The sequence below is a fragment of the Oncorhynchus gorbuscha genome, linkage group LG08, assembly GCF_021184085.1.
Source record: "Oncorhynchus gorbuscha isolate QuinsamMale2020 ecotype Even-year linkage group LG08, OgorEven_v1.0, whole genome shotgun sequence".
Classification (NCBI taxonomy): Eukaryota; Metazoa; Chordata; class Actinopteri; order Salmoniformes; family Salmonidae; genus Oncorhynchus; species Oncorhynchus gorbuscha.
The window spans coordinates 76,137,847-76,153,180 of record NC_060180.1 but is presented as its reverse complement, the minus strand read 5'-3'; the positions used below and the strand labels follow the sequence as shown (position 1 = coordinate 76,153,180).

The 15,334-nt window shown below is 42.4% G+C and overlaps 1 protein-coding gene across 1 annotated transcript in view; it reads left to right on the top strand.

Annotated features, from left to right (window-relative positions):
• LOC124040699 (microtubule cross-linking factor 1-like) overlaps positions 1–15,334 on the top strand; it is a 137,003-nt gene that overhangs the window by 114,400 nt on the left and 7,269 nt on the right. The window contains exon 17 of the mRNA XM_046357774.1: positions 5,422–6,348. Within this exon, the coding sequence (XP_046213730.1) occupies positions 5,422–6,348 (927 nt within the window). The remainder of the gene's footprint in view (positions 1–5,421; positions 6,349–15,334) is intronic.

Below are 15,334 nucleotides of genomic sequence, written 5' to 3'. Positions count from 1 at the left end.
TCCATCTAGTCTGTTGATCATCCATCTAGCCTGTTGATCATCCATCTAGTCTGTTGATCATCCATCTAGTCTGTTATCTAGCTGATCACCCATCTAGTCTGTTGATCACCCATCTAGTCTGCTGTTCATCCATCTAGTCTGTTGATCACCCATCTATTCTGCTGTTCATCCATCTAGTCTGTTGATCACCCATCTATTCTGCTGTTCATCCATCTAGTCTGTTGATCACCCATCTAGTCTGCTGTTCATCCATCTAGTCTGTTGATCACCCATCTAGTCTGCTGTTCATCCATCTAGTCTGTTGATCACCCATCTATTCTGCTGTTCATCCATCTAGTCTGTTGATCACCCATCTATTCTGCTGTTCATCCATCTAGTCTGTTGATCACCCATCTAGTCTGCTGTTCATCCATCTAGTCTGTTGATCACCCATCTAGTCTGCTGTTCATCCATCTAGTCTGTTGATCACCCATCTAGTCTGCTGTTCATCCATCTAGTCTGTTGATCACCCATCTAGTCTGTTGATCACCCATCTAGTCTGTTGATCATCCATCTAGTCTGTTGATCATCCATCTAGTCTGTTGATCATCCATCTAGTCTGTTGTCTAGCTGTTCATCTCTGTGAGGTTTCTACAGTATACTGTCTAGCTGTTAATCTCTGTGAGGTTTCTACAGTATACTGTCTAGCTGTTCATCTCTGTGAGGTTTCTACAGTATACTGTCTAGCTGTTAATCTCTGTGAGGTTTCTACAGTATACTGTCTAGCTGTTCATCTCTGTGAGGTTTCTACAGTATACTGTCTAGCTGTTAATCTCTGTGAGGTTTCTACAGTATACTGTCTAGCTGTTCATCTCTGTGAGGTTTCTACAGTATACTGTCTAGCTGTTAATCTCTGTGAGGTTTCTACAGTATACTGTCTAGCTGTTCATCTCTGTGAGGTTTCTACAGTATACTGTCTAGCTGTTAATCTCTGTGAGGTTTCTACAGTATACTGTCTAGCTGTTCATCTCTGTGAGGTTTCTACAGTATACTGTCTAGCTGTTAATCTCTGTGAGGTTTCTACAGTATACTGTCTAGCTGTTCATCTCTGTGAGGTTTCTACAGTATACTGTCTAGCTGTTCGTCTCTGTGAGGTTTCTACAGTATACTGTCTAGCTGTTCGTCTCTGTGAGGTTTCTGTGAGGTTTACAGTATACTGTCTAGCTGTTCGTCTCTGTGAGGTTTCTACAGTATACTGTCTAGCTGTTCGCCTCTGTGAGGTTTCTACAGTATACTGTCTAGCTGTTCATCTCTGTGAGGTTTCTACAGTATACTGTCTAGCTGTTCATCTCTGTGAGGTTTCTACAGTATACTGTCTAGCTGTTCATCTCTGTGAGGTTTCTACAGTATACTGTCTAGCTGTTCATCTCTGTGAGGTTTCTACAGTATACTGTCTAGCTGCTCATCTCTGTGAGGTTTCTACAGTATACTGTCTAGCTGTTCATCTCTGTGAGGTTTCTACAGTATACTGTCTAGCTGTTCATCTCTGTGAGGTTTCTACAGTATACTGTCTAGCTGTTCGTCTCTGTGAGGTTTCTACAGTATACTGTCTAGCTGTTCGTCTCTGTGAGGTTTCTACAGTATACTGTCTAGCTGTTCGTCTCTGTGAGGTTTCTACAGTATACTGTCTAGCTGTTCGTCTCTGTGAGGTTTCTACAGTATACTGAGGTTTCTACAGTATACTGTCTAGCTGTTCGTCTCTGTGAGGTTTCTACAGTATACTGTCTAGCTGTTCGTCTCTGTGAGGTTTCTACAGTATACTGTCTAGCTGTTCGTCTCTGTGAGGTTTCTACAGTATACTGTCTAGCTGTTTGTCTCTGTGAGGTTTCTACAGTATACTGTCTAGCTGTTCGTCTCTGTGAGGTTTCTACAGTATACTGTCTAGCTGTTCGTCTCTGTGAGGTTTCTACAGTATACTGTCTAGCTGTTCTGTGAGGTTTCTCAGAGGTTTCTACAGTATACTGTCTAGCTGTTCATCTCTGTGAGGTTTCTACAGTATACTGTCTAGCTGTTCATCTCTGTGAGGTTTCTACAGTATACTGTCTAGCTGTTCATCTCTGTGAGGTTTCTACAGTATACTGTCTAGCTGTTCATCTCTGTGAGGTTTCTACAGTATACTGTCTAGCTGTTCATCTCTGTGAGGTTTCTACAGTATACTGTCTAGCTGTTCATCTCTGTGAGGTTTCTACAGTATACTGTCTAGCTGTTCGTCTCTGTGAGGTTTCTACAGTATACTGTCTAGCTGTTCATCTCTGTGAGGTTTCTACAGTATACTGTCTAGCTGTTCATCTCTGTGAGGTTTCTACAGTATACTGTCTAGCTGTTCATCTCTGTGAGGTTTCTACAGTATACTGTCTAGCTGTTCATCTCTGTGAGGTTTCTACAGTATACTGTCTAGCTGTTTTACAGTATATCTCTGTGAGGTTTCTACAGTATACTGTCTAGCTGTTAATCTCTGTGAGGTTTCTGTCTCAGTATATACTGTCTAGCTGTTTTACAGTATCTCTGTGAGGTTTCTACAGTATACTGTCTAGCTGTTCATCTCTGTGAGGTTTCTACAGTATACTGTCTAGCTGTTCATCTCTGTGAGGTTTCTACAGTATACTGTCTAGCTGTTCATCTCTGTGAGGTTTCTACAGTATACTGTCTAGCTGTTCATCTCTGTGAGGTTTCTACAGTATACTGTCTAGCTGTTCATCTCTGTGAGGTTTCTACAGTATACTGTCTAGCTGTTCATCTCTGTGAGGTTTCTACAGTATACTGTCTAGCTGTTCATCTCTGTGAGGTTTCTACAGTATACTGTCTAGCTGTTCATCTCTGTGAGGTTTCTACAGTATACTGTCTAGCTGTTCGTCTCTGTGAGGTTTCTACAGTATACTGTCTAGCTGTTCGTCTCTGTGAGGTTTCTACAGTATACTGTCTACTGTCTGAGGTTTCTACAGTATACTGTCTAGCTGTTCATCTCTGTGAGGTTTCTACAGTATACTGTCTAGCTGTTCATCTCTGTGAGGTTTCTACAGTATACTGTCTAGCTGTTCATCTCTGTGAGGTTTCTACAGTATACTGTCTAGCTGTTCATCTCTGTGAGGTTTCTACAGTATACTGTCTAGCTGTTCATCTCTGTGAGGTTTCTACAGTATACTGTCTAGCTGTTCATCTCTGTGAGGTTTCTGACAGTATACTGTCTAGCTGTTCATCTCTGTGAGGTTTCTACAGTATACTGTCTAGCTGTTCATCTCTGTGAGGTTTCTACAGTATACTGTCTAGCTGTTCATCTCTGTGAGGTTTCTACAGTATACTGTCTAGCTGTTCATCTCTGTGAGGTTTCTACAGTATACTGTCTAGCTGTTCATCTCTGTGAGGTTTCTACAGTATACTGTCTAGCTGTTCATCTCTGTGAGGTTTCTACAGTATACTGTCTAGCTGTTCATCTCTGTGAGGTTTCTACAGTATACTGTCTAGCTGTGAGGTTTGTTCTATCTCTGTGAGGTTTCTACAGTATACTGTCTAGCTGTTAATCTCTGTGAGGTTTCTACAGTATACTGTCTAGCTGTTCATCTCTGTGAGGTTTCTACAGTATACTGTCTAGCTGTTCATCTCTGTGAGGTTTCTACAGTATACTGTCTAGCTGTTCATCTCTGTGAGGTTTCTACAGTATACTGTCTAGCTGTTCATCTCTGTGAGGTTTCTACAGTATACTGTCTAGCTGTTCATCTCTGTGAGGTTTCTACAGTATACTGTCTAGCTGTTCATCTCTGTGAGGTTTCTACAGTATACTGTCTAGCTGTTCATCTCTGTGAGGTTTCTACAGTATACTGTCTAGCTGTTCATCTCTGTGAGGTTTCTACAGTATACTGTCTAGCTGTTCATCTCTGTGAGGTTTCTACAGTATACTGTCTAGCTGTTCATCTCTGTGAGGTTTCTACAGTATACTGTCTAGCTGTTCATCTCTGAGGTTTTCAGTATCTCTGTTCATCTCTGTGAGGTTTCTACAGTATACTGAGGTTTCTACAGTATACTGTCTAGCTGTTCATCTCTGTGAGGTTTCTACAGTATACTGTCTAGCTGTTCATCTCTGTGAGGTTTCTACAGTATACTGTCTAGCTGTTCATCTCTGTGAGGTTTCTACAGTATACTGTCTAGCTGTTCATCTCTGTGAGGTTTCTACAGTATACTGTCTAGCTGTTCATCTCTGTGAGGTTTCTACAGTATACTGTCTAGCTGTTCATCTCTGTGAGGTTTCTACAGTATACTGTCTAGCTGTTCATCTCTGTGAGGTTTCTACAGTATACTGTCTAGCTGTTCATCTCTGTGAGGTTTCTACAGTATACTGTCTAGCTGTTCATCTCTGTGAGGTTTCTACAGTATAGTCTAGCTGTTCATCTCTGTGAGGTTTCTACAGTATACTGTCTAGCTGTTCATCTCTGTGAGGTTTCTACAGTATACTGTCTAGCTGTTCATCTCTGTGAGGTTTCTACAGTATACTGTCTAGCTGTTCATCTCTGTGAGGTTTCTACAGTATACTGTCTAGCTGTTCATCTCTGTGAGGTTTCTACAGTTCTAGCTGTTCATCTCTGTGAGGTTTCTACAGTATACTGTCTAGCTGTTCGTCTCTGTGAGGTTTTCTACAGTATACTGTCTAGCTGTTCATCTCTGTGAGGTTTCTACAGTATACTGTCTAGCTGTTAATCTCTGTGAGGTTTCTACAGTATACTGTCTAGCTGTTCATCTCTGTGAGGTTTCTACAGTATACTGTCTAGCTGTTCATCTCTGTGAGGAGTCTAGCTGTTCATCTCTGTGAGGTTTCTACAGTATACTGTCTAGCTGTTCATCTCTGTGAGGTTTCTACAGTATACTGTCTAGCTGTTCATCTCTGTGAGGTTTCTACAGTATACTGTCTAGCTGTTCATCTCTGTGAGGTTTCTACAGTATACTGTCTAGCTGTTCATCTCTGTGAGGTTTCTACAGTATACTGTCTAGCTGTTCATCTCTGTGAGGTTTCTACAGTATACTGTCTAGCTGTTCATCTCTGTGAGGTTTCTACAGTATACTGTCTAGCTGTTGTTTCTACAGTATACTTCTAGCTGTTCATCTCTGTGAGGTTTCTACAGTATACTGTCTAGCTGTTCATCTCTGTGAGGAGGTTTCTACAGTATACTGTCTAGCTGTTCATCTCTGTGAGGTTTCTACAGTATACTGTCTAGCTGTTCGTCTCTGTGAGGTTTCTACAGTATACTGTCTAGCTGTTCATCTCTGTGAGGTTTCTACAGTATAATGTCTAGCTGTTCATCTCTGTGAGGTTTCTACAGTATACTGTCTTTCGGGTTTGGGGATCCTCTTCCCACTTAGACTTTTTATTTGTCTGTTTAATTGACTCCACAGCTCCGAGATATGGCGTGTCAGACCAATGGTTTCACCACTCGGGGAACCCAGACCACTCAGACCATCAGCGTGGGGTTACAGACAGACATCCTCCGCACCCTCACCAGCTCCCCCCACCGCTGCCTCACCCCTAAAGGAGGCTCCACCCCCATCTCCTCCCCCTCCAGAAACATCCGGAAGATACAGTACTCCCCTGTGGTCCAGTCCAAGTTCGAGCGTCCATGTTGTTCTCCTAAGTACGGCTCCCCTAAGCTCCAGAGGAAGCTGTCAACATCATCGAAGGCTGACCTCCAAGGTGGGGCCTCAAGCTCCACGGCCGGCCCCAGGGCCCCTACCCCTACCACCCCCCTGAAGGGTGCCTCTGAGTCGGCCTGGGCTCGCTCCACCACCACCAGGGACTCTCCGGTCCACACCACCATCAACGACGGCCTGTCTTGTCTCTTCAACATCATAGACCACAGCCCCGTGGCCTACGAACCCCCGCAGTGCAAATTCACCAAGTCCCCCAGCCGCTCCCGCCCCACCCCCCTTGACCCCTCACCTCCTGGTGAACCCGGTCTACCCCCCTCAGACCTCAAAGACCCAAGATACCTTGGAGCTGTCCAGGAGTTTCTGAGGAATGTCCGCGGGCGTTCTCCCAGCCCGGTGCAGCTGATAGTAGAGACCCAGGGAGGGCCAGGGGGAACAGGGGGGGAGAGGACACCGGAGGTGGTCAGTATACGCCAGGACCTGTCTGCCCCGCCTGGATACACGCTGGCAGAGAACGCAGCCCGTCTGCTTAACAAGAAGCTGTTGGAGCAGAGCATCAGGGAGGAGAAGAGACTGGGGTCTGGAGGGTCTGGAGGGTCCTCAGCCCAGGGACAGGGAGGCTACACGAGAGAGGGGCGACAGGCGGAGGGAGACAGGAACCAGTCAGGGTGTTTGGAGGTAAACAATAACACCTACTGCGTTTATTGCTTAGTGTTTATTAGGCTCACTTTGAGGTCACCTGTTGGTCACCTGCTGGGCATGTTCTTTCCTAGAGTCCTAGAAATAGATCATTAAAACCTACATAAACACTAACTATTAGATTTTTTAAAAATGTGTTCTTATTGACCTAAATGCTGGTGTTTTAGTCTAAATACTATCACTCTACTAACTGGATTGGTTGTTTATATTTGTTGTTAGTTTATTAGCCCATCCATTGGGCTACAGACCCAGACAACCAATATTTTGACCAAAACAAACCCAATTTAGGAAATAATATATATTTTTTAAATCATATAACTCCGTGCTGGTGTTTTCTTGTCTGATCAAAAAGCATTGACTGACACTATAGTAGTGTTTCATATTGAATAACTTTTTTCCACATACAGTATTTTACTGTATTCTATTATATTCTACATTATTTTACTGTATTCTATTATATTCTACATTATTTTACTGTATTATATTGTATTCTACAGTATTGTACTGTATTCTATTGTATTCTACAGTATTGTACTGTATTCTATTGTATTCTACAGTATTGTACTGTATTCTATTGTATTCTACAGTATTGTACTGTATTCTATTGTATTCTACAGTATTGTACTGTATTATATTGTATTGTACTGTATTTTACTGCATTATATTGTATTCTACAGTATTTTAAGGCATTCTATTGTATTCTACAGTATTTTCCGTATTCTACTGTATTTTGCTGTATTCTATTGTATTCTACAGTATTCTATTGTATTTTCCCCTAGTTCAGTATATACTATTGTGCTTCTTTGTTTCTTCTCTATCCTGGAAAGGGCTGATCTGACTCCTTTTGACTCCTATCACTCTGCTTCAGCCACCACGCATTCAGTTGGACACTGTTAGTATTGTAGTTAGCATTGCCGTGACCATGGGGAGTAGGGCTGGCCCGATAGTACTGAGTGGCCTGGCTGTCTGTTCTAACCAAACGTAGCAGGTTTTTTTTAGAGGAAAAGGAAGCTAGGTTGAAAATAGCTGTATCCCTGGAAACTGGATACATCCGGTTGTTGTCAACTTCACTAAGGGTGATCTTGCCCCAAGCAATGTGTTGAAAAAACATGAATATAACATTTTGATTTAAATTCTTTAAGTGATTCCAGTATCAGTAGACCATTAGAAAAGATCTGAGCAAAAAGTAGGTTAAAAAGCTATATAACATTATGATAATAGTGTATGTTTAATTAAAGTGAATGAAAACACTACAGTGAAGCACTAATTTCTATTCCTACTGTACATACACTGAGTGTACAAAACATTAAGAACACCTTCGTAATATTGAGTTGCACCTACTACCATACCCCGTTCAAAGGGACTTACAGTGCATTCGGAAAGTATTAATAATATAATATATGCCATTTAGCAGACGCTTTTATCCAAAGGGACTTACAGTGCATTCGGAAAGTATTCAGACCCCTTGACTTTTTACTTACGTTAGTCATGTTCTAAACTTGATTATACCTGTTAAAAAATCCTCCTCATCAATCTACACACAATACCCCATAATGACATCACAATACCCCATAATGACATCACAATACCCCATAATGACATCACAATACCCCATAATGACATCGCAATACGCCATAATCTACACACAATACCCCATAATGACATCGCAATACCCCATAATGACATCACAATACCCCATAATGACATCACAATACCCCATAATGACATCACAATACCCCATAATGACATCACAATACCCCATAATGACATCAACATAATACACACAATACCCCATAATGACATCGCAATACCCCATAATGACATCACAATACCCCATAATGACATCACAATACCCCATAATGACATCACAATACCCCATAATGACATCACAATACCCCATAATGACATCGCAATACCCCATAATCTACACACAATACCCCATAATGACATCGCAATACCCCATAATGACATCACAATACCCCATAATGACATCACAATACCCCATAATGACATCACAATACCCCATAATGACATACCCCATAATGACACAATACCCCATAATGACATCACAATACCCCATAATGACATCACAATACCCCATAATGACATCACAATACCCCATAATGACATCACAATACCCCATAATGACATAATGACATCACAATACCCCATAATGACATCACAATACCCCATAATGACATCACAATACCCCATAATGACATCACAATACCCCATAATGACATCACAATACCCCATAATGACATCACAATACCCCATAATACCAATACCCCATAATGACCCCATAATGACATCGCAATACCTCATAATGACATCACAATACCCCATAATGACATCACATCATAATGACATCACAATACCCCATAATGACATCGCAATACCCCATAATCTACAATACCCCATAATGACACAATACCCCATAATGACCCAATACCCCATAATGACATCACAATACCCCATAATGACATCGCAATACCCCATAATCGACACACAATACCCCATAATGACATCGCAATACCCCATAATGACATCACAATACCCCATAATGACATCACAATACCCCATAATGACATCACAATACCCCATAATGACATCACAATACCCCATAATCTACACACAATACCCCATAATGACATCGCAATACCCCATAATGACATCACAATACCCCATAATGACATCACAATACCCCATAATGACATCACAATACCCCATAATGACATCGCAATACCCCATAATCTACACACAATACCCCATAATGACATCGCAATACCCCATAATGACATCACAATACCCCATAATGACATCACAATACCCCATAATGACATCACAATACCCCCATAATGACATCACAATACCCCATAATGACATCACAATACCCCATAATGACATAATGACATCACAATACCCCATAATGACATCACAATACCCCATAATGACATCACAATACCCCATAATGACATCACAGTACCCCATAATGTCGACGTTGGCTTCATCTGTATTTGGGAAGTTTCTCCCATTCTTCTCTGCAGATCTTCTCAAGATCTGTCAGGTTGGATGGGGAGCATCGCTGGACAGCTATTTTCAGGTCTCTCCAGAGATTCCAGTCATGGCTCTGGCTGGGCCAATCAAGGACATTCAGAGACTTGTCCCAAAGCCACTCCTGCGTTGTCTTGGCTGTGTGCTTAGGGTCCTTGCCCCAGTCTAAGGTCCTGAGTGCTCAAGAGCAGGTTTTCATCAAGTATCTCTCTGTACTTTGCTCCGTACATCTTTCCCTTGATCCTGACTAGTCTCCCAGTCCCTGCCGCTGAAAAACATCCCCACAGCGTGATGCTGCCACCACCATGCTTCACCGTAGGGATGGTGCCAGGTTTCCTCCAGACGTGACGCTTGGCATTCAGGCCAAAGAGTTCAATCTTTGTTTCATCAGACCAGAAAATCGTGTTTCTCATGGTCTGATAGTCCTTTAGGTGCCTTTTGGCAAACTCCAGGTGGGCTGTTATGTCCCTTTTACTGAGGAGGGGCTTCCGTCTGGCCACTCTACCATAAAGGCCTGATTGACGGAGTGCTGCAGAGACGGTTGTCCTTCTGGAAGGTTCTCCCATCTCCACAGAGGAACTCTGGAGCTCTGTCAGAGTGGCCATCAGGTTCTTGGTCACCTCCCTGACCAAGGCCCTTCTTCCCCAATTGTTCAGTTTGCCCGGGTGGCCAGCTCTAGGAAGAGTCTTGGTGGTTTCAAACTTCTTCCATTTAAGAATTGTGGAGGCCACTGTGTTATTGGGAACTTTCAATGCTGCAGAAATGTTTTGGTACCCTTCCCCAGATCTGTGCCTCTACACAATACTGTCTTGGCTCTATACGAAAACTTCCTTTGACTTCGTGGCTTGGTTTTTGCTCTGACACACACTGTCAACTGTGAGACCTTATATAGACAGGTGGGTGCCTTTCCAAATCTAGTCCAATCAATTGAATTTACCACAGGTGGACTCCAATCAAGTTGTAGAATCATGTCAATGATGATCAATGGAAACAGGATGCACCTGAGCTCAATGTCGAGTCTCATAGCAAAGGGTCTGAATACTTAAATGAGATTTCTGTTTTTATTTGTAATAAATTTGAGAAAAAAACTGCTTTCAATTTGTCATTATCGGATATTGTGTGTAGATTGATGAGGAATTTTCAAGGGGTCTGAATACTTTCCGAATGAATATTTTGTCTTGCCCATTCACCCTCTGAATGGTACACATACACAATCCATGTCTCAATTGTCTCAAGGTTTAAAAATCCTTCTTTAACCGGTCTCCTCCCCTTCATCGACACTGATTTAAAGTGGATTGAACAGGTGACATCAATAAGAGATCACAGCTTTCACCTGTATTCACCTGGTCAGTCAATGTCAAGCCTGACCTGTAAATCACAAATCTGTAGATGTTTTTACTCTCTTAATGACCACATATAGACTGGATATTACAGGACTATGTTGTTAGACTGGATATTACAGCACTGGGGTAGTGTAGTTGTTAGACTGGATATTACAGCACTGGGGTAGTGTAGTTGTTAGACTGGATATTACAGCACTGGGGTAGTGTAGTTGTTAGACTGAATATTACAGGACGATGTTGTTAGACTGGATATTACATGATTGGGGTAGTGTAGTTGTTAGACTGGATATTACAGCACTGGGGTAGTGTAGTTGTTAGACTGGATATTACAGGACGATGTTGTTAGACTGGATATTACAGGACGATGTTGTTAGACTGGATATTACAGCACTGGGGTAGTGTAGTTGTTAGACTGAATATTACAGGACGATGTTGTTAGACTGGATATTACATGATTGGGGTAGTGTAGTTGTTAGACTGGATATTACAGCACTGGGGTAGTGTAGTTGTTAGACTGGATATTACAGCACTGGGGTAGTGTAGTTGTTAGATTGGATATTACAGCACTGGGGTAGTGTAGTTGTTAGACTGGATATTACAGCACTGGGGTAGTGTAGTTGTTAGACTGGATATTACAGCACTGGGGTAGTGTAGTTGTTAGATTGGATATTACAGCACTGGGGTAGTGTAGTTGTTAGACTGGATATTACAGCACTGGGGTAGTGTAGTTGTTAGACTGGATATTACCAGGGTTGTGGTACAATATACAGCATGTTATAGTGTAGTCATAACGTTTATTGTGTGTTGTGTACACTACATAGCGTTTATTGTGTATGATAACAACCATGTTATCTCGTAGCACTAGCCCGGAAGCTTACAAGAAATCCCGCTATGCCCTGTGACGAACCATCAAACAGGCAAAGCGTCAATACAGGACTAAGTTTGAATCGCACTACACCAGCTCTGACACTCGTCGGAAGTGGCAGGGCTTGAAACCATTACACACTACAAAGGGAAGCACAGCCGCGTGCTGCCCAGTGACACGAGCCTACCAGACGAGCTAAATCACTTCTATGCTCGCTTCGAGGCAAGCAACACGGAAGCATGCACGAGAGCATCAGCTGTTCCGGACGACTGTGTGATCATGCTCTCCGTAGCCGACGTGAGTAAGACCTTTAAACAGGTCAACATACACAAGGCTGCGGGGCCAGACGGATTACCAGGACGTGTGCTCCGGGCATGTGCTGACCAACTGACAGGTGTCTTCACTGACATTTTCAACATGTCCCTGATTGAGTCTGTAATACCAACATGTTTCAAGCAGACCACCATAGTCCCTGTGCCCAAGAACACAAAGTCAACCTGCCTAAATGACTACAGACCCGTAGCACTCACGTCCGGAGCCATGAGCTTTGAAAGGTCATGGCTCACATCACTATTTTACGCCACACTGCCCTTTCCCACCTGGACAAAAGAAACACCTATGTGAGAATGCTGATCATTGACTACAGCTCAGCGTTCAATACCATAGTGCCCTCAAAGCTCATCACTAAGCTAAGGATCCTGGGACTAAACACCTCCCTCTGCAACTGGATCCTGGACTTCCTGACGGGCAACCCCTAGGTGGTGAGGGTAGGTAACAACACATCTGCCACACTGATCCTCAACACTGGAACTCCCCAGGGGTGCGTGTTCAGTCCCCTCCTGTACTCCCTGTTTACCCATGACTGCATGGCCAGGCACGACTCCAACACCATCAATAAGTTTGCAGACGTTTGTCTGATCACCGACAAAGACGAGACAGCCTATAGGGAGGAAGTCAGTGACCTGGTCGGGTGGTGCCAGAATAACAACCTATCCCTCAACGTAACCAAGATTTAGGAGATGATTGTGGACTACAGGAAAAGGAGCATCGATCACGCCCCCATTCTCATCGACGGAGCTGTAGTGGAGCAGGTTGAGAGCTTCAAGTTCCTTGGTGTCCACATCAACAACAAACTAGAATGGTCCAAACACACCAAGACAGTCGTGAAGAGGGCACGACAAAGCCTATTCCCCCTCAGGAAACTAAAAAGATTTGGCATGGGTCCTGAGATCCTCAAAAGTTTCTACTGCTTTAACATCGAGAGCATGGTTGCATCACTGCCTGGTACGGCAATTGCTCGGCCTCCGACCGCAAGGCACTTCAGAGGGTAGTGCGTACAGACCAGTACATCACTGGGGCGAAGCTGCCTGCCATCCAGGACCTCTATACCAGGCGGTGTCAGAGGAAGGCCCTAAAAATGGACTGTTCTCTCCTCTATTGCATGGCAAGCGGTACCGGAATGCCAAGTCTAGGACAAAAAGGCTTCTCAACAGTTTTTACCCCCAAGCCATAAGACTCCTGAACAGCCAATCAAATGACTACCCGGGTTATCTGCATTGTGTCCCGCCACCCACCAACCCCTCTTTTACGCTGCTGCTACTCTCTAACCATTGGTTAGAGCCTGTAAGTAAGCATTTCACTGTAAGGTTTACTACACCTGTTGTATTCAGCATTTCACTGTAAGGTCTACTACACCTGTTGTATTCAGCATTTCACTGTAAGGTCTACTACACCTGTTGTATTCAGCATTTCACTGTAAGGTCTACTACACCTGTTGTATTCAGCATTTCACTGTAAGGTCTACTACACCTGTTGTATTCAGCATTTCACTGTAAGGTCTACTACACCTGTTGTATTCAGCATTTCACTGTAAGGTCTACTACACCTGTTGTATTCAGCATTTCACTGTAAGGTCTACTACACCTGTTGTATTCAGCATTTCACTGTAAGGTCATGTGACAAATAAACTTTGATTTGATTTGTTGTGACGCAGGCAAGATGAAAGTAGGCAAATTCAGAAATAAAATATCAATGAGAAATAAATAATCTGAATGTGAGGACCCTTTTTCTGACTTACTGTAGCCTGTATTAACAGTGATGTGACTACTGTACTGATTTACTGTAGCCTGTATATTACTACAGTACTGACTTACTGTAGTCTGTATTAATGTGACTACAGTACTGATTTACTGTAGCCTGTATTAACAGTGATGTGACTACAGTACTGACTTACTGTAGCCTGTATTAACAGTGATGTGACTACTGTACTGATTTACTGTAGCCTGTATTAACAGTGATGTGACTACTGTACTGATTTACTGTAGCCTGTATATTACTACAGTACTGACTTACTGTAGTCTGTATTAATGTGACTACAGTACTGATTTACTGTAGCCTGTATTAACAGTGATGTGACTACAGTACTGACTTACTGTAGCCTGTATTAACAGTGATGTGACTACTGTACTGATTTACTGTAGCCTGTATTAACAGTGATGTGACTACTGTACTGATTTACTGTAGCCTGTATATTACTACAGTACTGACTTACTGTAGTCTGTATTAATGTGACTACAGTACTGATTTACTGTAGCCTGTATTAACAGTGATGTGACTACAGTACTGACTTACTGTAGCCTGTATTAACAGTGATGTGACTACAGTACTGACTTACTGTAGCCTGTATTAACAGTGATGTGACTACTGTACTGATTTACTGTAGCCTGTATTAACAGTGATGTGACTACTGTACTGATTTACTGTAGCCTGTATATTACTACAGTACTGACTTACTGTAGTCTGTATTAATGTGACTACAGTACTGATTTACTGTAGCCTGTATTAACAGTGATGTGACTACAGTACTGACTTACTGTAGCCTGTATTAACAGTGATGTGACTACAGTACTGACTTACTGTAGCCTGTATTAACAGTGATGTGACTACTGTACTGATTTACTGTAGCCTGTATTAACAGTGATGTGACTACTGTACTGATTTACTGTAGCCTGTATATTACTACATTACTGACTTACTGTAGTCTGTATTAACAGTGACGTGACTACAGTACTGACTTACTGTAGTCTGTATTAATGTGACTACAGTACTGATTTACTGTAGCCTGTATTAACAGTGATGTGACTACAGTACTGACTTACTGTAGCCTGTATTAACAGTGATGTGACTACTGTACTGATTTACTGTAGCCTGTATTAACAGTGATGTGACTACTGTACTGATTTACTGTAGCCTGTATATTACTACAGTACTGACTTACTGTAGTCTGTATTAACAGTGATGTGACTACACTACTGACTTACTGTAGCCTGTATTAACAGTGATGTGACTACAGTACTGATTTACTGTAGCCTGTATTAACAGTGATGTGACTACAGTACTGACTTACTGTAGCCTGTATTAACAGTGATGTGACTACAGTACTGACTTACTGTAGTCTGTATTAATGTGACTACAGTACTGACTTACTGTAGCCTGTATTAACAGTGATGTGACTACTGTACTGATTTACTGTAGCCTGTATTAACAGTGATGTGACTACTGTACTGACTTACTGTAGCCTGTATTAACAGTGATGTGACTACTGTACTGATTTACTGTAGCCTGTATTAACAGTGATGTGACTACTGTACTGATTTACTGTAGCCTGTATATTACTACAGTACTGACTTACTGTAGTCTGTAT